We start from the raw sequence: 22,073 nt of genomic DNA on the forward strand, positions 1-22,073 counted from the left end.
AATCCTCTTAACTTCTCATTCAGTAAAACTCACTCAGTACAGTAAAATAACTGATCATTTTGGTTCCATTTTAGTTCCACTAAATGTAGTCATTCTTCATGCTCTATTCTTGAGCCCCTTCCCACATTTTCCTACCCCCCCTAAAAAAATGAATGAAATAGACCCTTACAACAGTTCCAAAACCAATAATCCTCTCAGTAGTGGCCTTTGCATGTCACTGTCACTGTGTGTATATTATTAAGATTTCATGCATTTTGGAATCTTGAGGTGAGCATTGCAGACTGCAAGGGTGTGTATTTGTGAGAAAGCCAAAGCCTGGTTGTGGTGGCTTTGCCAGCAGTCTGCAGTGCCAGGTTTTCAGGCAGACAGAGATCTTTTGCTGTCCTTCTAAGAGCCTGAAGGTGGGTGCTGTCTGTTCTGCCCCAGCTGTGGCAAGGAGCAGTGTTGTTGCAGTAAGAGAAGATCTGCTAGTTCTTACACACCAAAACAAATCAAATCTTTCCCAGGAAAAAGAGATGTAGTGCAAGATAAAAATGTGTTATCTCCATATAAAGTTGGGTTGCTGATTATTCAAATTAATAGCAAGCAGTTGGTGCCACACACTTTGCATAGGGTGAGGCCACCCTGCAGGGCCCAGTGCTGGGCTGGGTCCCTCCTGCCTGGGGCTGGTGACAAAAGGGCAAGGGGAGGAGGAGGAGGAAGAGGATGGGCTTTGGTAGAGTGAAGGAAACATGCATCCCATAACCAATGCAGCAGAGGTCTGGGTACCAGGACCTGCTTTACAAACCCTGGGACAGTGTGTGTTTCAGCAAAACTTGGTCTTTTAACATTATGATAAAAATAAAGCAAATAAATTCAGCTGAGGCATGAGAGCTTTGCTGTCTCTCACTCTGCCTCATCAGGGGTCTCTGAAGCCTCACACTGCACAGTGAGCTGCGGAACTCACTGGTTTTCAGGAAACAACAATCCTTTGGTCTAGACACAAACCACCAAATACTGTTACTTACTATGAAATAGTGATGTTTCTTCCTTAAGAAATGTGATTTCTACCAGTCTGTTTTGGTTGGAAGTGTCCGTGCTAACTAACTGGACTCAAAGAAGTAACTGGAGTCTTTTGTCCTAGGTTTGCAAGCCTGACATCAGCCAGTGAAGCAAAGCCTGAGCAACCTGCTGGAGCTGGGAACGACTCTAGCAATGAAGTGCAAGAAAACCAAAAAGTAAGAAAATGGCATCAGGTGGTGTGGTTTCCAGCTGTGTTTACATGTTGAATGCAGAAAGCACTCTCTGTTTTTTTATCCATCAGTGACTTGAAAAAGGGACTTGAGAGTTAAGAGTGACATGATCCTAACAGGGGTCCAGGTGGAGTTCTGGCTTTAGGACACACTGATGAGGTGTGGGAGTGTCATGTCTGATGAGATGTGAAAGAGTTCAATGTGTAGGCTGTTAAATACCTGCTGTGGTACAGAGTGAGAATTATTTTACTTACTATTTTATTGGGGCTTGAACTGTATGAAGCCCATGGTGGATCAGCTGTGGGTCTGTGCAGGGCTGATCTGTGTTGGCTCCAAGGGTGGCAGCAGTGTCGTGCCTTTCTGCACCCAGGTCCCAGCTCCCTGGTAAATTCATGCTGGGTGTTTCGTGGCTGTCTCCTCAACAGCATCAACCTTAGCATTAGATTGGACATTAGGAAGAGATTCTTCACCCAGGGGGTGGTGGAGCACTGGAATAGGCTCCCCAGGGAAGCAGTAATGGCACCAAGCCTGACAATACTCAAGAAACACTTGGACAACACCCTCAGGGACATGCTGTGAACTTTGGGGTTGTCCTGTTCTGGGGCAGGAGTTGGACTGGGTGATCCAGGCTGTCTGGGCAGGTGGTTGAGCCGCCATCCCTGGAGACATCTAAGAAGGCAGATGTGGTGCCAGGAGACAGGGCTCAGCGGTGGATGTGGCAGAGTTAGGGTAGTGGTTGGACTTGATGATCTTGAAGGTCTTTTCCAACCAGAATGGTACTAGGATACTGTGACCTTAGAAGGCTGGACAATGGACAATCAAGTGTTCTACAGGGAGATCTGTTGGGCTGTAGAGGCTGCTGGGCTCTCTCTGTGCAACACTTTGGTGTTGCAAAGCAGGACTGCTCTGCTGACACTTGTTAGTGTTGGACACTTAATGTAGTTTTAAAGGTATTTCTTGAGAGTTCTCATGGCTCTGCTTTTTTCCTCTCTAGGCTGGTGTGGTAAGGAAACTAGCAGCTGGATACCATGTTTCTATTGGCTAACTTAATTTTAAATAAGATCAATTTGCTTTTAAAAGAAAATAAAGTAGGACTAAAAAAAAGCCTTTGTGCCTAGAAGAATATAGATAAGATTTAAAATCTTTATTTATAAATGTCTTTAGTGTTAATTTTCTGACATTCTTCAGGTTTTGGGTTTTTTTTAGGAGAAGCTTAAGTCAATTCTAAGTTTTAAAATTTAAAACTTGAAAAGAATTTTGAACTGTTGTGGGACCAGGGACAGTTCTTTGATTCTGCTTGTTATTGGCATGCTTTTTCAATGAATGTTATTAAAAATAACAGCTTTCAGGATGGTAGTTGTATTTCCTGCAAGTTGATAATAGAAATATTAATTCCTACTTTCTCGTTGAACTTCAGCTCAGCCTTAATATTCTTAGCTGAGCAGCTCCAGCTGTGATATTTACCTAGATCTTCATGTTTCTTGCATTTACTGAGCATGTGACTGCTCAGTTAGTGATCACTTATATTTGAAAAGGCATTTTTGACAAAATAAGAGTGTATTTTTTGTCTCCCAGGAGCTCAGACTGAAGGTGTCCACCTCCCTCTTGTGCTGTTCTGTTCTTTGCTTTTGAACTTGCAGTTCTGTTGGGTTCGCAGCAGAAATGTTCCTAAAGGTTTCTGTGGTAGCTGAGGTCATGGACCTTCTGAGGTTTTGTCCTGTTTTTCCATGTGTTGCCTTCTCTGGATACAGTTATAAATTCACTGTAGATTAAAATGTCCTGTAAAATTTGAGCTCAGGAACTCGGATAATCCTGCATATCATGTGTCCACACTTCATACATTATTTCCTTTCTTGTGTTAAAGTAAAAATCAAGCTCTGAAATAATTACTTTATAATCAGAGTTCAGGAGCTGGAGGTCCAAGTTTGCTTATGTCCTTTGAGCTTGGTGGATTTTGTGTTCTGAGAACCATGGGTGTGTTGAACTTGTGCAGTTGCACAAAGTTGGTGCAAGGAAGTTTTAAAATAAACTTTGCTGCACGTGTTTTAAATAAACTCTCTTAACTGTTGGATTTTCTTGTTCCAGAGCAAGGAGGTGAAGCCTGCACAAGGCACGGATCCCTCTGAAGCCCAAGCTCTTGGCAGCTCTTGGAAACCCCGGCAGGTCTTAAAAATAACACATAAACCTGATCAGGTGGAGGGAAAGGGAAGCTTCCTGGGAGATGGGCAGCACTTTTCCCAGCCAACTGAAAATTCCGTCTCGTTCACAAGTAGCTTGGAAAAAAAATTAAAACCAATCACACCTGTGGAAAAAACCTGCATTAAAACTGTCCGAGCCACCATGTTTGAGCACAATGTCCAGAGGCACAACATTGCTGCTGATCATCCTGGGGCTGATTCTGCACTGAAGATGAGTAACGAGCTGGAGGCAAAGGCTGAGGTGGGGACCCTGGGGCTCAACAGGAGATCGTGGATGGGAGAAGTGGCAGAAACCCCTGGTGTAAAGAAGGAGTACCAGAAGCAGCCTGATGCATCAAAACATGCAGCAGATGTGGAAAAAAGTGGAAAACCAGCTTGTTCAAGTGAAGATAAGAAAATGACTCCGGGAATTCTCTGTGAAAAGCCTGTGGTTGAGAAGAGTGAAACCCCCACTCCTCACAGTGCAGAGGACTCTGTGACTTACCAGAGAATAGAGCCGAGATACGAAATCTTCCAGACATGTGGTGAAAGAGCTCTGAGTGAGGCCATTACCATGGCTCCTGAAAAGAAGGCCATGACACTCAGAACCAGAAAATCCTCTGTGAAAGAGGGTAAAAACAAGGAGGGTGTCTCAGAGGCTGGTCAGTTGGCTTGGACAGACAGTAAAACTCTCTACTTGAAAGATGATAACATTATTTCAGAAGCTAGAGACACAAAAGGTTTTACCAGCAAGTCTGTGTTGAAAGAACCTGCTGATACTTTCTCCAGTGAATGCACTTCACCTGAACAGAAAAAGCACTCTGATAAAACTGAAACCGATCCGATAGTCATAGCTGAGAAAATAGCTTATTCTGCAAACAGAAGTAAATATTTGGGAATGAACGAAAAAGTGAACAAGCTACATTCTGAAATTAAAAATGATAAGAGTGAAAGCTCTTCCACGGATAAAACAGAGAGGTCTAGTGTGACAAAAAGCTCTCCTGAGAAAAGGAGTTTTAGATCAGGTGGGACAGAAAGCTATGAATTCAGAGCCAACTTTGATCGTGAAGTTATTTCAACAAGTGTAAATAAACATGGGGTCCAGTCATCTTCAGGGTTTTCAAGTGAGCAATTTTGCAGATCTTCCAGTAGCCACCACCCTGATACAAAAGTCCTAACCATTAATAAAGAGGAGTCAAGGGCCTTTAGCTTAAGAAAAAGTCTAGACTTAAATTGCAAAGGGCAGGACTTCAGCTTAGATGGCACAGCTCTTGAAAACAGGGAAAAAATCAGAGTAACAGATCTGGAAGAAAAAATCAGGAGAAGCAAAAGTAACGTTTCTGACTTGAAGATTTCTGAGAGGTGGAGGAGGAGAACCTTGCCTCAGGATTCTGTCAAGACAGAAGAAGTCGTCTGGCTGACTCCTGATAATATCAAAAGGCTGAGTCGGATGGATTCATTGCAGTTGGATGAAGGTTCAGTTAAAAAGAGAAGCAAAAACAAAGAAGGGCTGGAAGGGAGTGAGGGAAACCAAACTGTTCTTGGCAGTCCTGATGGTTACTTGAAAAATCAGAGCTCTGCCTTTGAGCCAAAGGCAACTTATTTTGCAGTGACTTATCAGATTCCTGGTAACAAGAAAGAGAAAAGCTTTGTTGGTTCTCCTAGTGCAAGTGAAACTAACACCATTTCTAGCTCAAGTGAGGCAGCAACAAATCATCTGGACCCTGATTTTCCTGAAAGTTCCAAACCTTTCTTGCAGCAGCCAAATAAAAGTGTGACGAGTACAAATTGTAGAGAGGACTCACGAGAAGTGCATATTAGCAAGGATTGGATCAAAGAAGAAAACAAAGAGGATGTTTTTTCCAAAACCATGGGATTTAGTAATTTTCATGTATCTAGGAAAGGGAAAGATAACCAACAGTATCATGAAAGAGGTCTGGATCATTCTAAAGAGAAAATTATAGATGTTGATGCTCTCCTGTTAAAACAGGATCTGGACAATGCAGCTCAAAGTGATCTCAGAAGTAGCAGAAGAAAAGCCTCCTTTTACCATGAACCCAGATCCCCCCTGTGTTCTGCCCACCTGCGTGGAGACAGTGAGCTGATCCCCCAGAAAAGGAGTGAAAAAAAATCTGATTTCACTTCTGGAAAGAAGGCTGAGGATGGTTACAGATCCCAAATTCTAGATATCGATGCCCTTATGGCAGAGTACAAAGAAGAATCAGTGAAGGCCAGTAGCATTCAGGACAAGCTGTCTGAAGATCACAGCTTATTTAGTAGGGAGAAATCAAAGAACAAAAGAAATGTGTCAGATATGACAACTTCTTCCTTTAGCTGGAAAGAGTGGAAGGGATCAGATCCCTGCTCTGTTAAAAACAAACAAGGTGACCATGCAGAAGAGTATCACAGAGCAGAGAAATCAGTTCTAGCTGAAAAGAGCAAAGAGAAAGTGGAATCCTGTGGTGCTGAGTTTGATAAACAAAAGTCCAAAGGCAGAAAGTTCAGCCCTCCATCCTGGGGAAATCCTAGCAGCTTTTTTCTGGAGAAGTCTGTAAATTCACCCATGGATTCCTCTAGAAAGAAAACTTTCATCGTTGATGAGGATGAAGAAGTGAACTTCACTTCCAAGAACCAAAGTTCAAAAATTGTAATTGAGAAGGTGCAGCCTATAACTGCAGTTGGTGTAGACCAAAAGTTGGAAATCAACTTTGCTTCCAAGTTGTCCAAGGTGGATGATAGCCTGTTACAGAAGAAGTTGGTCACAAAAGAACAGTTCTTGGAGGTGTCTCCAGAGAGTGATTGGAGCAGAAATGTGGCAAGGAGCTCTATAACAGGGAACAAAGATACTGTGAACAAGGTGACCTGTGTGACTGACTCCTCTAGTGTGAAGAGTAGAACTGATTGGAAGACCTACACATCAGGCTTAGGAAGTGCTGCCCCGGATTTGAGACGATGCTACTCAGAAAAGAGCCGCCCAGGGAAGGACAATTTCCCCCTTGCACAAGAAGCCTGGGGCAAGAAGGAGCCATGCAGATCCAGGCAGAGCTTCCCCTTGGAAACTGCTGATAACGGCTGGAAACACAAGGTGGCATCTCGGTCAGAATCTTTCTTCCACGAGGATAAAAAGGTATTGCACATAGTGTTGAAGTCTTTCCTGTAGCTCAAGCTGAAAGTGAGGAGAAGCTTTCCTGTCTCTCTAGCTCTGTTCAGCCCAGGCACACACTGCTCAGTCAAGTTCCTTTCCTGGTGGGTTCTCTTTTCTTGGGGAGTTTGCACGTTTTTTTTATTTCAAGTATAGAAACATTTATTGATATTTCCATGGAGAGCTTGAAAGCACTTTTAAACAATTGCATATTATTTTATTAGTGCTGTGAACCTAGGATGTTAAGTTGTTAACTCTGTAGTTGTGTAATTATTTAAGAAGAAGTACTTTGGGTTTAATTTATAAGTTGTCAACAGGGATTTTTTTGGAGGCTTGGAGTTTTTCTTCCTGAAGGACAGCAAGTTATTATGTATTCTTAATATTTTTTATTTACTGGGTGAATGGCCCTTATTTGTACGTGAACCTTCATTGCTGGTGCTGGCTGTGGTGAAATGAAGTGACATGTGAATGCAGGGGTGCAGGGCCTGTTGTGGTGCAGGGCTCACAGTGGAACTTCCCATGTTCCAGCTTGTGCCCATTGCCCCTCGTCCTGTCACTGGAACTACTGAGCAGAATCTGGCTCCATCCTCCTTGCACCCACCCTGCAGGTACTCACAGGTATTAACAAGGTCTCCCCTCAGCCTTCTCCTCTCCAGGCTGAACAGCCCCAGCTCTCCCAGCCTTTCCTCATCAGGGAGATGCTCCAGTCCCCCAGTCATTTTTGTCACCCTCCCCTGGACTCTCCAGCAGTTCCCTGTCTCTCCTGAACTGGGGAGCCCAGAACTGGACCCAGTTCTCCAGCTGTGGCCTCACCAGGGCAGAGCAGAGGAGCAGGATGACCTCTCTTGACCTACTGGACACACTCTTCCTTAGGCACCCCAGGATTCCATTGGCCCCCTTGGATTTAAGGGCACGTTGTTGGTTCATGGATAATTTGCTATCTAGCAGGACTCCCAGATCCTTCTCCTCAGAACTGCTTCCCAACAGGTCATCCCTCACCTGTACTGGTGCGTGATGGTTTTGCATTTTGTTTTCAGCTTTTGAGCTTTCTCTGTTTCTTGTCTGTTTTTCCAAAGGGCATTTTAGATACAGATGTATATGTATGTATATGTAACAACACAAGGAACTTTATTTCAACAGGCTTTTAGGAAAGAGTGGCCCAGGCCAAGTTCAGACAGAGCAGAGGGAGCAGAGCTGCCCCGGGTCTCTGCCCAGAGGAGCTGGCACAGTTTCCATAAGGACCAAAGGACAGAACACGGGCTGGTAAGTTATTGTGGGGGGTCTTTTGCAGGGGCTGGGGGAGGTGATGGAGCTGCAGCCTGTCCTGCTCCCCTGGGCACCATTTCCTTCTTGCCCAGAGCTGTGGCAGAAAGTGTGTGTTCCTCCTGGGGAAGAGCAGGAGCACCCTCTGGGGTGGCTGGCAGGGAATGCTGCTCCCTGGGCTTCCAGCACTGCTCCACGAAGTATTAACCATGCAGCTTGTTCATTATTCTTTCAAAGCAAAGAAATTCCACCCTGAACTCTTAAGGTGTGTCTAGATCATTATGCTTTCTGTTTGTTTCTGAGCTTAGATTGAACTGATTAATTTGGTTAGATTCTAGAAAATCTTTTTTTCTGGAAAATTGTGCAGACAGACAGAGCTGTGTCACAGCCTGGAAAAGGATGGGTTTAATGCTATTTCTGTAGGCAACACACAGCTGACTTTTTTGGTAGTCTGATTTGCCTCTAAAATGTATACTTTAGGGGTAAATTCCCTCTTAAAGTAGTTGGGTGATACTCTCCTAAGTTGCAGAAGGATGTCCTGACTTTAGTCCATGGATGAATTTTACATTGAGAAATAACATCCTGTGTCCAGGTGTTCTGAAATGCAAAGCAAAGGTCTGGATCTTCCAACAGTTAAATAATAAATGAAATACCAGATTTTTCTGTGGCAAGTAAAGAACTGGAAAACTCCATCAACAGCACAGAACTCTGCAACTTTGAGAGAGGCAAGTGCTGCTGCCATTGAAATCCTTCCTCCCTGGCAGGACATGGATTGAACCACTGAATCCTGTGCTTGTGCTTTGGGTTTTTGTGTTCGTTTTTTTTTTTTAACCTTCTGCATGGGATCAGGTTTGATACCCGGGAGTGATGCTGTGGTCACTTCAGAGTGCACCCTTTCGGAACTGTACAGATACATATTTGCAGCTTTTGAAAATCTGGGTGTCCCACATCTTTCCAAAACTCTTCCGTTGTGTGGGGAAGGGGTGACTGAAGCTGTCACCTCACCGAGCTCAAATCTCATCCGTCCTCTGAAGTCTGCTGGCACACCCGTGTGGTGACCCAGGGTAGTGTCCTCTGCAGAGATGCTGTTGGCACTGGCTGCTGCTTTCAGCCCCTTTCGTAGAGAACAGACAGAGATGAAAAAACTGAAAGGAACAACTGAAACCTGGAAGGATTTTGTAAACAAGTTTCCTAAGAGGAGCTTGGAAACAGGCTCATGTTGTTCCAGTTCTAGTCTTAAAACTTCATGGAAGGTATCTGAGGGCTGATACTCCTTTGTCCTTCCCACTCCTAGCATGGACTTCAGGTTGAATGTTCATCTTAGAGGGAGTCTGGGTTATTTACAGAATTGGCACTTCCCATTCAATCCCTACACTTGTTAAATGCCATCAGCTTGCAGTGCAGCTGTGTAAAGATGTCGCTGACTAGGCAGGACAAGAGGGAGAAAAGTGCTGTCAGAAACAGTGCTGGGCTGGTTGAGCTATCCAGGTAGATATGGCTGTTGTTCTCCAACCTGGTTGTCAAGTGTGAGCTCACTCAGAACAACCTCAGACTCTACCAGGTGCAGCCTGGTTGAGGCAGGAGGGCTGTCAGCCCCGCTGAAGGAGGAAACTCGCACATCTGGATCCACTGGAATTCTACAGGATCCGAGTGCTTTGCTCCTTTGTGCTGCTTGGATGGGCCCAGTCGTGCTGTGGTGGTTCTGCAGGGCCCTGGGGGCAGCAGGGGCACAGAACTGGTGAGGTCAGGTGCAGAGAAGGGATGTTTCCCTGCACTGGGGAGGTGGGAAACTCGCCGTGCGGCCGTGGTTCCGCAGCCCCACACGGGCAGCGCAGAAGGTGACATGAAATGAACCGTTTCTGCCAGCACAGGTTGGTGCCTGGACTTCAGCTTGGAGAAAATGCAGAGCTGTGCCTTCCTCGGGACGATTCAACACTTCCCTCTGCTGGAGAGCCACGTTGTGCTGGTGTTGGAGCTGGAGGGGGGCGGCAGGTCAGGACAGTGCAGGAGCATCCCGGCGGTGCCCGGGGTCACAGCCAGCCTCTGCTTTTGCTTGGAGCCAGGGTTGGAAGGCAGGAGCAGTGCTGCTGTTCTCTTGGAACAGTTTCTACTCTCCCTGTTTGACATGGGAAGTTACTGGCCTTTTCTTGTGGCACAGTGACAGAAAATTGCTACAGTCCATTTTGCTGGTCATCTTGGGATCGTTGTCATTCTGATGAGACTGGGGTGCTCAAAGTGACAACTTGCTGCCTGTATTGTAGAAGAAAAGGGTCCCTTCCATCTACACCCACCACTGAACCACCACTGAAGTACTGCAGTGAACTGTCCTTTGATACTCGACAAACCGACTTAAATTAGTAAGGATTTGTTGCATTATTTCCCATCTGCTTATGATAATAAACAACTACTTGAAGAAAATTTTCCAAGGCAGCTAATGACCTAGATTCTTATGGATGAACAGAGTTCTAAATGGAAGCAAGTTATATTAGTCTAATTTTACTCCTGGAAATTATATTCTAGGAAATCTACTTCAAATGAAATTATCTTTCAAAATGTTCTGTAGGATTTCTTTGAAATCAAATCATTACAATATACAATTCTGAATAATAGAAATATTAGAGCTTGGAACTGCCCCCTTATTTATTTGTGCTGTTCCAGTATAAGATAATTTCCCCTCCCCTTTCACTCTTCAATATAGTGGATTCTAGTAAAGAAGGAAATTATTTCCACCTAATGGGGAATTAAGGAAATAATAGAATTGACATGAATAAATAATTTCCTTTCTGCATCCCTGGAGCTAACGGCAGAAGAACTTTTCCCTGCCCAGTTAACAATGTCTAGTACTTGATGAAGTCATTTGTGCTTTAGCACTGCCTGCACTGCATTGTAGGTATAAAAATAACCTCGTTCTCCTTCTGTTTGCTTGTGACACCTGGGATTCTAGTTCAGGCCTGGCTGCAGATCCCTGGGGCTCTCGAGCAGGCAGCGTCGCCCTGGCTCAGTGCCCCAGGCTGCCGGAGCGCACGTTTCCTTCAGACCTTGGATGCAGTTTGAGGGACTGAGCCTCTGCTGTGACTCTGTAGAACAAACACGCTCTCTGGTTTGGCAGACGTGGGGTGATTGTGCCCCCTGAGCTCCCCGCAAGGGTGAACCACTGGAATGTCAGAAGCTGCTCTCAGGGCTGGTCACTCCTAGCGCGACCGTGTCCCTCCTGGCCGGGCAGTGCTGGGGCTCTCTGGCCTTCGGTCACAAACCCCAGTTCCTGACTAAGTCAGCAGGACTGATGGGAGCCTTATGAACTAAACCTGAGGAGTAGGTGGTGTGGCTCATCCCCCAGACAGAAATGAGGGCTCTTGCTCTGTTGGGCCAAAGGGATCACACAGACACAGCAGCTTTAATGCTGTAACCCAAGTTTTAGTTGTAACCCAAACTACTGCTCTGTGTAGTTACAACAGAGCACTCTGGAACTAGGGGTGGTGCAGGCATGAGTTGTTTTGAAGCCTCTGGTTATATATTTTATTTATTTATTTTATATTAAACTTTTTTTTTCTTTTGGTGGGGAAAGTCTGGTATCCATAATGGTATCCATATAAAGACGCAGTTATTTGAAACCCTGAAATGTGGGTGGGGAAGGATTTGTTTAAGAATATAATGAGCTGACTCTTGAAAATATTTTGGAAATGAACTGCAAGAGAGAGAAGATAAATATTTTATAAACATGTACAGATGAATTTATAGTTTGGCTTATCACAGTTCACCAGTTGTCTCCAGTTCTGGCTATGACAGGTCTCTCTTCTACCCATGGAAAAGCAAATCTTCTCATCTTCTGATTCTATAAGGCCTCTGGTATTGGGGCTTCTCTCCTTCAGATGGAAACAGATGGACTAAAAAACCATCAGGTGCAAGTTGTTCTGTTGGCCTGAAAACTTGATCAGCCTGGAAGAAGAGCAAATTTATCTGTCAGCTCTGCAAGATCTTATAAGTGGTGATTAGAAAGGTGGGGGGTATTTTTCTTAAACAACCAGAACCAAAATTACAAGCAAAGGAGATGCTGGAGTCCTGGAAGCTGTTTTGTGTCCCCTCTGCATTGTCCCTCCCTGGGAAAGGAGTGGAGAGGTGCTGGGAGGAGGAGAGGCAGTCGGGGCCCATCCTGAACTGGCTCCTGTCACTTAACTTTCTTTTTCATGTCAAAAAAGCAGCACAGGCCAAAAAAAGTAGGAAGAGGGAGAAATGATCACCCACTGTGGAATGATCAGTGAGCTCTGCTTCCCATGGCTGAGGATGCCCCTGTGGTGGCTGCTAACTGGGTGTCCCCAGACTTGCTTCCTTTTTTGGTAATATTCATTTGCTGAGGACATTCCAGTAGTGTATAAAAAGACACTTGGTCGTGTCTATTTCTTTTCATTCACAAAAGGCATTTTTATATGAAAAGCAGGAACTTCTTTTGTGTGTGGTTTTTTCTTTTCCTTGCTCATCACTGCAGAACAAGGTCAGCAGCCCCAACAACTGCTGTGGCATTAGCAGCGTTTCGTAACCCAGCCTGCAAACCCCTCTGGGTTTAGAAGCTTCTCTTTCCTTCCAGATGAAGGGCTTTTCCGTGCGAAACCCAAAGTACTGTTATTAATTCTAGACTAGCACGTTGGGGATTACTGAGATGGGAGAAGTCGGAGCAGTTCGGTGCTCAACAACAAGTGGTTAAGTCACATGGTGCTGGTAGCTCAGCTCCTGCTTATAAGTAGCCACAGCATCTGTTAAAGGCACAGAGCTGGTGGTGACGTGGGCCGGATAAACAGACACCCTCCATTATTCGTGTTGCTTTTAATTGCTCTGCTCTGCTTTTAACTCCTGCTGGAGGCGGGGAGGGCGAGGAGGCTGCCTGCCACCGGGATGGTTTGGCGTTAACTTTGGGCTTTGGAAGATGGAATATTATTACTGTCCACGTTTGCTGAAGTTCCTGCAATATTTGTGGGTAAGTGTCAGCCTTAATGTCATCCTGCTTGCCAAGCTGGATGTTTTTAACTGTTTTCAGAAATCCTGAGAATGTTGTTAAGCAGTGATGGCTTCGTGCTGCAGTTTCTTTCTGATCTTTCTGAATAGCAGCGTTAAACCTGGGATTCATTTTGGCGAGGATGGCTCTTTTACCTTTAATACTTGCTTAAAATCAGGAGACTGCAGACTACTTGAAAACCCTCCTAGTAACTGGAATGTCTTCTTGTTCATGTCTGACTGTAGGAGTTGTAGTTTTGCATTCTGCATATTAAATATTCTTCCCCATTTGTTGGAAAGCTTCCTCGGGCTCTGGAGGCTGCTGCTCCGGAGCACTCCGTCCCCTGCTGCTTGCTGGAGCTGCTGCCTGCTAGTTGAGTAAAATGGCCAGTACTCCTGGATTTAGAAGTGTGTACTTTTACATTTACTTACTTATTTTTAATTTGCCTGGGTTAATTCACTTGTCTCAGGGAGCACTTCCTCATCAAACAGTCCTTAGGGCGCCCTTTGGTGAAAAGCTGTTTTTAACAGCCTGTGCCAGGTGCCAGCTCTGAAGGGTCACTTTTGCACAGTGACTGCTATTTGTCTGATACTTACATCTTTATAAAAGATGAATTGGATTGGTGAAGCTTTTTCAGATAGATACTATATCATTTTGAATTCATGTTTTAATTTCTTCTGTACTAATCAAATATCAGTTTTTGTTTGGTTGTGGTGTTGTCTGCATTCATCTAGCAACTTTTTCAGCTGGAAATTCAGCAGGGGATCAGCACTGACACATGAAACCTTTTCATGTTAGCTGTTTGCCAGCTCATTTTGAAACCATCACAAAGAAATTGCTTCCTTGATTTCAAGTTTAATTTTCCAGTCCTGGACTTGTAAGTGCTTTGATCAGCAGTGAGATGGGATTGCTACTCTACGTTTTTTGCAGCTGGAAGAGAAATTAGTATTTTCTTAAAAATCTTTTCCTGTTGGAGATTGTAGTATTGTAGAACATGGAAGTCTGGATGTGTTTTTTTATCTGATTAGCTTCATTTCTAAGAGGCAAGCTTTCTCTAAATTGCATGCTAAAAAATTAGCATGCTATATCAGGCTTCAGAATGATGAGGGGGTGGATGTTCTTTGAGGCTGGTTAGTGTGAGAAGTCTGAGAGAGAGCTCAGGATGCTTTTGCTTTCACATCTATCTGGTGATTTTCTATAAGGCCAGGGGAAAGAACCAGCCAAACTTTGTGATCAGTCCAGAAGATCTCTGGGATGATACCTGACATTGTGCAGCTTTAGTCTGTCGCAGAACAGGGTGTTGCACTGTGTGCATATGCTCCATATACACTCTCCTGCTGTGTTGCAAGAAAATATTAGAAGGACAATTGTGATATTCAGGATATTAAATATATATTTTAAAAGGAATTTTAAGGGAAAAGCATAGGTGTGCCTTTTGTCACTTTCTGTCTTGATGCTGCACCTGAAAGCTACTAATGAGATACGCATATGTTCTCTCTGTTTATAATCAGGAGTAACCAGAGATGTCGGGGTTAGTTGTCAAGCTTTGTGTTATTTGATCTATCTTGGAGAGCTAAGATACTTAATTCATTAGGTAACTGTACCTGAAGAAGCTGTAACTCTTAATTAAAAATATTATTATTAAAATTCCATTTTTGAAGCTGCTGGTTTGAGTTTTTGATAAGTTGCACCTCTTCTGTGGAGTTTTACCCCTGCATGATGGTGAACTTGTTGGACACCGGTGGACCTGCTGAGTGCCAGCTCTCTGCTTATTCCTCTTCTGACCTTTGGGTAGGGTCTGTGTTGCTGGGATGTGCAGGAAGGCTGGCAAAAGAAATCCTCTTAGTATTTTTTGAGCAGAGTGTAGTTTGTGGTCTGGCCTGGTATGGGTGAGTGATGACTGACCCAGAGGTCTGTGTCCTGTAGTCAGGGGTGCTGAGTGAGAGCTCTAGGTTTCTGAAGAACAGTCTCTGGGTTGTATAAGATGCAGGCAGAGTTCTGTCCAGTAATTCAACCCTGAGCTCCCTTTTCAGTTTCAGTTGTAATCATGAGAAGAGCAGGCTTATCAAACCAGGATCATTTTCACTCCTGATGAGCTGTGCTGCAGGACTGAGCACTGTGGCTCCTCTGGGTTGGGGTTCTTCAGTGTGATGCAGAGCACTGGAATAGGGATTGCTGAGAAGCTGCTTCCTAGGGAAGGCTGAGCATCAGCCTTTGTGCTGACAGGAGGTGGACCAATGACAGCTACTGAGAACTGTTGCTGCATCTGTACCAACTAGGAATGACCCCAATGGACAGACAATGAAAGCCAAGAGCACGGATGGAGCCGTGCAGACTTCTTCAGGAGGCTTTTAGGAGCCTTTAGGATGGCTCAAGCATCCAGAAGTTCATGGCTTGTGTGATAACAGTCTGGTTTTGGTCAAATTAGTTGATGTTTCTTGGAGGGGGGGAAGAGCAGGACTCCTGAGCACCACTCTGTTTGGCTCACTCTCAGTAAATTGTCTCTTCATACTACAAATGTGCTCGTGTTGGGAAAAATTTCTCAGAAGCTTTGCAGTTTTGTGACTCCAGCAATGGATCCATCCTTCTTTGATTGTGAACATTCAGATTACAGAAGGTGTGGGATGTAACCTGTGTGGTGTACAACTGAGCTTTTGCTGATGAGAGGGGAAAAGGCTTGGTCCTGCCCTGGCCTGTCTTGTCCCGTAGGCTGCTGGTGCTGCTCTCTCCTCCCTGGTGTTTCCAGGGCTGGCTGATCACCATCCAGCTGGTGTCAGCACCAATTTCTTGTGCTGCCCTTTCCATCAACCAGGAATCCAAACTTACTGCTTTCAGTTCTGTGCTCAGTTGCAGGCTGGATCTGTTCCCTGGGCCCTTTCACTGGGATGCTCAGGGGTGCCCAGAGCTAAGTGCTGCGCGCTCATGGCCTGGCATCCTGGGTGTCTGGGGTTCCCGGAGCAGCTGTAGTTCTGTACCAACTGAAATCCCAGGGCTGAATCATAGGTCTCTGTATTCCACGTCATCACTTCCTTCCCTGCTCTGCTGTCATCCTTCCTCCTTGCTGTCATTGTTTCATCACCTGTAGTTGGGTGATTACTGTAATTATGGCTCCGAGTGCTAGTCTGTCGCTGGCCAAGTGCTATGTGTGTTATTTGTGAGTGTGTTCCAGGGTCCATGGGGTATTCATCCCTTTTCCAGCTGGTGAGGAGCTTTGCTGCAGCTGATATAAGACACCTTTAGGTCTGACTTGCATGAGTTGTCCTTTCAGTGCAGCTCCAGAGGCTGTTGTTGAGCTGGTCAGCACGCCAGGGGTGCAGCCACAGAAACGAGGTTTCCTCTTCCTTTGCAATGGCCCTTGCCCAATGACCAGCTCTTTGGGCTTGCTGGTGGACACAGCCACTGGCTGGTTCCAGCTGGTTCTGTTCCTGTCCTTGGCCATCTCAAACTTGTGAGTAATCCTTGCTCTGCCCCAGGGCATTTTGGGGGTGCTGCAGTTTTGATGATGGAACTAAGCTGTATTTTGAGGTGCAGGCTGCTGTGGGAGCTCACCGGTCATGTCACAGGTAGGAGCAGGTAACATAAGCCAGCTGGGTGAGTGAGAACCAGGTTTCTTGCAGAGCTGGCAAGAGATAGGAGAGCTTTTGATCTTTTCCAGAATGGGTGATGAAGGAAAAAGAGTAGCCCTGGCTGGTTTTGAAAAGGCTCTGCAGTAATTGTGGGGAGAGGAGGGCTCATTTGGGGATGTGAGCTCTCCTAGATGCAGCTTTCAGTAACTTAGTCAGGAGCCAGCTGTGACTTTGGCCACAGCCACCTTCAGAGTGGTCCTGGCTGGTTTGATAGTTGGTGGGAGACCAGTGTTTGATTAGCAGCAGAGGATCTCTCCTCCAGCCTGTAGCTCTGTGCTGTGCAAGCTGAACACTGGGAGCGGGAGGTTTCAACACAGAGTTGAAACGAAAAGTGAGCTCCAGATCCATCACTCAGTTTGGGCCTTCTGCTAGGGATGGTGGTGGTGAGTCTCCTGCAGTGCTGGGTACCATTCCTGAGGAGCTGTTCCTTCTCAGTCTGGCACTTGTTTTTAGTTCAAGTAGCAAACAAGTGCTGCATCCTGAGAGCATGCAAAAGCAATGGGCACGTTTTATAGAAGATGTGACCCTGCAGCACTGTGGCTTAGAAAGACCTCCTTGTTCTTTATCAGCAGTCATTAAACAGCAATTACGAAATCAAAAGAACATTGGGTATTGAAGTGAGATCTCAGGCTTGTTTTGACAAGATTTTAGTTACTGTTACGAGTGGTTTTGATACCCCTCTATCAGATGACTCCAAAGGAAGTGGCAGCTCGATAATAACCATGTCACTGCTCGTTTTGGTGGCTGATGGAAGGAAACCCTGCTGGTGTGTGTGCCCGGGGTGGCTCTCGTGCTGGCAGGAGGGGAGGTGACCTGTGGCAGTGTGTTGCTTGCCTCTGTGAGCACTGCCACGGGTTTCCTGCTGCTCTGTCCTAGGTTTGCTGTGGATGGTGGGGCAGCCACATTTCAGGCGTGGATTTTGTCTAAAGACACAGAAGTCGCGGGGGTTGTGTCCGAGGGGTGTCTGCTGTGCTGCTGCCGGCAGCTCAGCCTCCCTTTGGAATAACTGAAGTCAAGGTTCAGCTGCAGGGAACAATCTGTTCAGAAGGGCATTTTCCTAATTCCTGAGTGCTGCTGTAGAAGAGGAATTCTGACTTTTGTGTCACTGCTAAGAGCAAGCAGAGAAAATAAAGCTGAGGAAGGCCATTCCCGTCAGGAACACGAGAGAGTGCTGTTCAGCTGCAGGATTCCCACGTCCTGGCCTTGCAGCTTCAGAGCTCACCCAGGGAAGCAGTTTCAGAATCCAGGACAGTTTGTTATAATTAGGTGTGGGATTAAGTTTAATTTTCCATAAAATGTTTTTATGGAATAGTGCCTTCTAGGTTAATTCAGTGCGATAAGGTTTGTGTTCAGTGAGATGTAACCACTTGTTAACCAGGTAGTTCTGTGGGTCAGGACTGTGTCACCCTGGGCTGGGAGCAGCTGGAGCTGAGGGCTGCCTGTCCCAGCCCCCTCCCCTTCCATTCAGGTCTGCAGTGCTCAGTACACTTTGGATACCAGGCTAAAGTGGAGTGTTAAACCTCATTTGTACACACAAAGCAGAGGTAAATTCACTGGCTCCCTCCTAATATTTTGATCTAAAGTTGTTTTGACTCAGTTCCTGCTTTCCCGTGCTGCTGATGCTGGGACACAGCCAAGTTCCCACCATTGTTCCTGGTCTTTCAGCAGTTGTGAGCTGCTCATGCAGCCAGGGCCTGTTTACTAGGGGGAAAGGGCACTTTGGGGAGCAACTTGAGCGTGGTGAAAGCGGTTCTTTGTAGTGGACTTTCCTCAAGGCAGGACAGGACTTGGTGCTGCAGTGTAAAGCTGCTCTTGCAAAGTAACTTCAGGTAAATCTCAAGCCTGAATGAAGCTTAGAAAAACAATGTAGTATTTGGTTTAGTGATTCATGGTGGGACTAATAAATACCTGCCATGTCAGGGAAGGCAGTAGAGATTATTTGCTGACCACAGAAGATATTTGGCAAGTTGTGATTGCAAGGGCTGGAGGTTGCAGGTGTTGGATGAAACTGGATTTACTTCTTAATTTGTTCAGTAACTCAGCAGTATTTCACAGTTCAGGGCAGGAGATCCAGGAGACCTTCTCGCTCTCCACAGCCACTTGAAAGGAGGTTGCAGCGAGGTGGCTGTTAGTTTTTTCTCCCAAGTAACAAGCACTAGAACAAGAGGAAATGGCCTCAAGTTGCCCTGGGCAGGTTTAGGTTGGATATTAGGAACAATTTCTTCACCAAAAAGGTTGTCAGACCCTGGCACAGCCTGCCCAGGGTAGTGGTGGAGTCACCATCCCTGGAGGGATTTAAAAGCTATGTAGACATGGCACTGAAGGACATGGGTTGGTGGAGACTTGGCAGTGCTGGGGAGATGCCCTGACTGGAAATTGGAACCTCAGGGAATATTGGGACCTCGGAGAATATCCCATCAGAGGTGTGTTGAGCTGGTGTGTTTGGTCAAAGCACCCAAGCTGCTCTGCCAGCTCCTGGGCACACTGCTGGGGAGCTGCTCTCCAGCTCTTCTCATGCTCATCTCTTCATTCTACTGTGCAAACAGCTTCCCTCTCTTATGGGTGAGTTACACGTTGTGTCTCTTGTTGACATCAGGTATCTCCCCTGTGGTAAATCAGCTCCTGGTTTTCTGTAGCATCTTCCTTAGGAGACACCAAAGCTGCCCCCTGGCTTGTTGCTGTGCTCCAGCCCAGTGATTTGTAGGTTTCAGCCCAGGTTGGGGGAATGTCTGGTGCTTGGGGGGGAATGTTTGGCAACAAAAACGCTCTTCATGGTGGGTTTTTATCTGTATAAATGGAAAAAAACCCTGTAAGTATCCATCTTGTGCTTGTTTTGAACCTTTTGATGTAAACAAATGTAAAGAAAATGTTTTTGATACTTTCCAGAATATTTGTGCTGTAGGAATTTCCTGTTTCTGTTTTGTTTTTCAGTTTTTCCTCTTCCATTAAGAATGGAAGGGAAGTGCTGAATGATTATGTAGATGGGCTTTCAAACAACATAGTATATTTTTAGCTTCTTCCCTCAGCTTTAACGTTGATAGCTTTGTTTTATACTGAAACAATTCAAGGTACAAAAGCTGTGTATGCTCAGGATGTTTAACTGGGCCGGTCTTAAGTTCAAGAGGAACATTTTTGGGGGGGGCACAAGAATTAACATTTTCCAAAAAAACTGTTTCGGAGTTCCAGTTGTTACTGGTAATTGTATTTAGACCTAAATGGTTTAAAAACTTTTAATCTAAGTTATATTTCCCAGTCCCCTTTGTTTACAGATTTTTATTAACCTTGGAATAATTGCATACTACTGTAAAAGTGCCCAGGATTTTGTACAGAGAGAAGGGTGGCTGCCTTCCTACTTGGATTATAAATTAAAGGGGAAACTGATCCCAGCAAGGGTGACCATGCTAGCAGGATGGTAGAATTATTTTGGCAGGCATAAAGAAGTAGGTGTAGTGTTTGGTCGTGGAAACCATGAATGTGCTTTCTTTGTCACAAGTGTGGCTCTGCAAGGAAAACAGGGAATCCAAATTTAAGGTGGTTTTTTTTCTTCTTATCTGGTTTCTCTAATATTAGTTAATTGGGAGGAAAGTGCAGTTTTCAAGTGTGTTTGGAACTTGGTGAGACTCACCCTGTGCTTTCCCCTCTTCTTGCCCCTTCTGCTATCAATTTGGATTTAAATCCATGAGAAGCGTAAGTATCATGCTGAACTGTGACTTCTCTTCAGTGAGTGGTGAGCAGGGGCAGGGGGGTGGGCTGGCTGGCAGATGGGATGTGTTCAGTGTCTGACCTTCTTCAGCAAACATTGCACAACATTTCTGTGCGATAACAGGGCTTTGCTTCGTGCATGCTGACGTGCTTCCTGCCTGCCAGGGGAGAGGAGGATGTTCCAGCAAAACTTCTCATCTTTTTCTTGCCTTGTTTGGAGTGTGTGGGTGTCCAGCTGTGTGTTTCCCAGGTGTTGATCAGGCTGGGTCCTCTCTTAGGTATTGCAGAAGGTGTGTGCAGTGGGTCTGAGCTGCCTGGCTGCTGGTGGGGCCTTGGCAGAGCTGGTTCCTCTGTGCTGGGCACGTGGCAGAACCTGGAACCGTTTTTCTGGAGAAGTAAATTAAAATTAATCTGGAAGAATAAATTAAAAGTATTTGTCTGCAAAGCCAAGGGCACTGATTTTCAATTTATTGTTTCCCAAAATTGAGTTGCATTACTTCTTGAAAAAATTATTATTACTCTGAAGTGGTTATTACCCCTGTTTAAAATAAAGATTTTTAAAATAGCCATGGACCAGGTTGAGATATTCTGTGAAGTGCTGTAGCACCTTTCTGTAAAAGGCTCTTGTGTAAAAGGTGCTTCTGGAAACTGCACAAGCCTTGATCCTGAACCTGCTGCTCGTGTAGTCCCTTCTAGTTTGCGAGGCCTCCCTGGGCTTTTAGAGTAACCTCACGTAAGAACACGGTCTGGAAATGGAATTTCAGTCTCTCTTTTTGGCTGTGTATGAGAGGAACCCCTTTAACGTCAAGTTCTATGCAAGTTGTCTTAAGTTCTGACTAAGCATAAACGAAAGCTGTAAACGTGAACTTGATTTGCTTCGTTTCAGTAAGAAACAAGTAGGAACAGAAAACATTTAGTGTAAATATTGACATACCCAATGTTTCAGGTTACAAAAGAGGTTTCACTGCATGTAGACACTGTACAAAGTCCTTGTGCTAAAACACATCTAAAACACTGCTCCATCCCTTCAGCCCTTTTTTCTGTTTTTTTCTGTTCCTTTTTGTTTTGACCTCAGGCTGCTCATGGTCACCATGCAGCTGAAGCAGCCTGGGTGTCTGAATGACTCCTTGCTCAGACCAGGCCTTGGCTGGACCAAGGGGTTTGTTCCTCTTGCCCCTGACATGCAGGTCCCAGCAATTCTCTGCCCCCAGGCAGCCTCTTGGGGTTTGGAGATGGTGCTGGGCTTGGGACTCTCAAGTAGGAACAGGTGCAGGAGCCTGAACAATTCCAGCCTTTAGTCCATGAACCTTTTGTTTAACTTAAGCTGTGTCAATTTTTATTTTAGCTTAAAAGAAGAAGATTGCTGTGTGCTATGAACAGAGATCCAAATGAAAAGCTTCGTGCAGTGGGACTGGTGTGTGAGCAGTTGTGACAGCTCACTGACAGTGACAGGGGAAGTGCCTCTGCTTCTCTAGGTCTGTCTTCTTGCCAGGGAAGTGAGATTGAACCTGGCAGACAAACTTAGATAGTGTTTACCCATTTTACCTGATGGAAACTTATGTGGTTTTCAGATTTCCCCAAATCCAGACATTCTACAAAAGTTACCCAAGGAAACCTGCCTTTTTTGTTTGTGTAACAGCAAGTCAGTTGGGAGAGAAAGGGAGGGGGAGAACTGGCAAGTAGCTGGAGCATTTGAAAGCAACCAAACAGTTTTGTTTGTTGTCTGTGGAAAACAAAACATGCTGCATCTGCCCAGGCTCTCACCAAATTACCTGTTTTCCCAAGTTAAGACTCTCTCAAAGCACCTCAGCCTTGGTTTGGAGTGAAGAAACAACCAAAAACCTTTTGTCCAGCTGTTAGGCTTGTGTCCCTGCCAGATGTGTGGCTGTGAGGTGGTTGGGGAACAGATCATGGGGGAACAGGGCTGATGTGGACTGGCAGGTT

The 22,073-nt window shown here is 45.3% G+C and overlaps 1 protein-coding gene across 3 annotated transcripts in view; it reads left to right on the top strand.

The window, feature by feature from the left end:
• Positions 1–22,073, top strand: part of KIAA1671 (KIAA1671 ortholog) — a 73,930-nt gene that overhangs the window by 24,105 nt on the left and 27,752 nt on the right. For 2 of the 3 annotated variants that reach the window (XM_051633695.1, XM_051633696.1), the window contains 3 exons: positions 1,124–1,217; positions 3,318–6,536; positions 7,692–7,814. In XM_051633695.1, the coding sequence (XP_051489655.1) occupies positions 1,124–1,217; positions 3,318–6,536; positions 7,692–7,814 (3,436 nt within the window). Of the gene's footprint in view, positions 1–1,123; positions 1,218–3,317; positions 6,537–7,691; positions 7,815–12,588; positions 12,784–22,073 lie in introns of those variants that run through there. The other variant, XM_051633698.1, reaches the window with a different exon arrangement.

This window comes from Apus apus, chromosome 16, assembly GCF_020740795.1.
Source record: "Apus apus isolate bApuApu2 chromosome 16, bApuApu2.pri.cur, whole genome shotgun sequence".
NCBI classification, from domain to species: Eukaryota; Metazoa; Chordata; class Aves; order Apodiformes; family Apodidae; genus Apus; species Apus apus.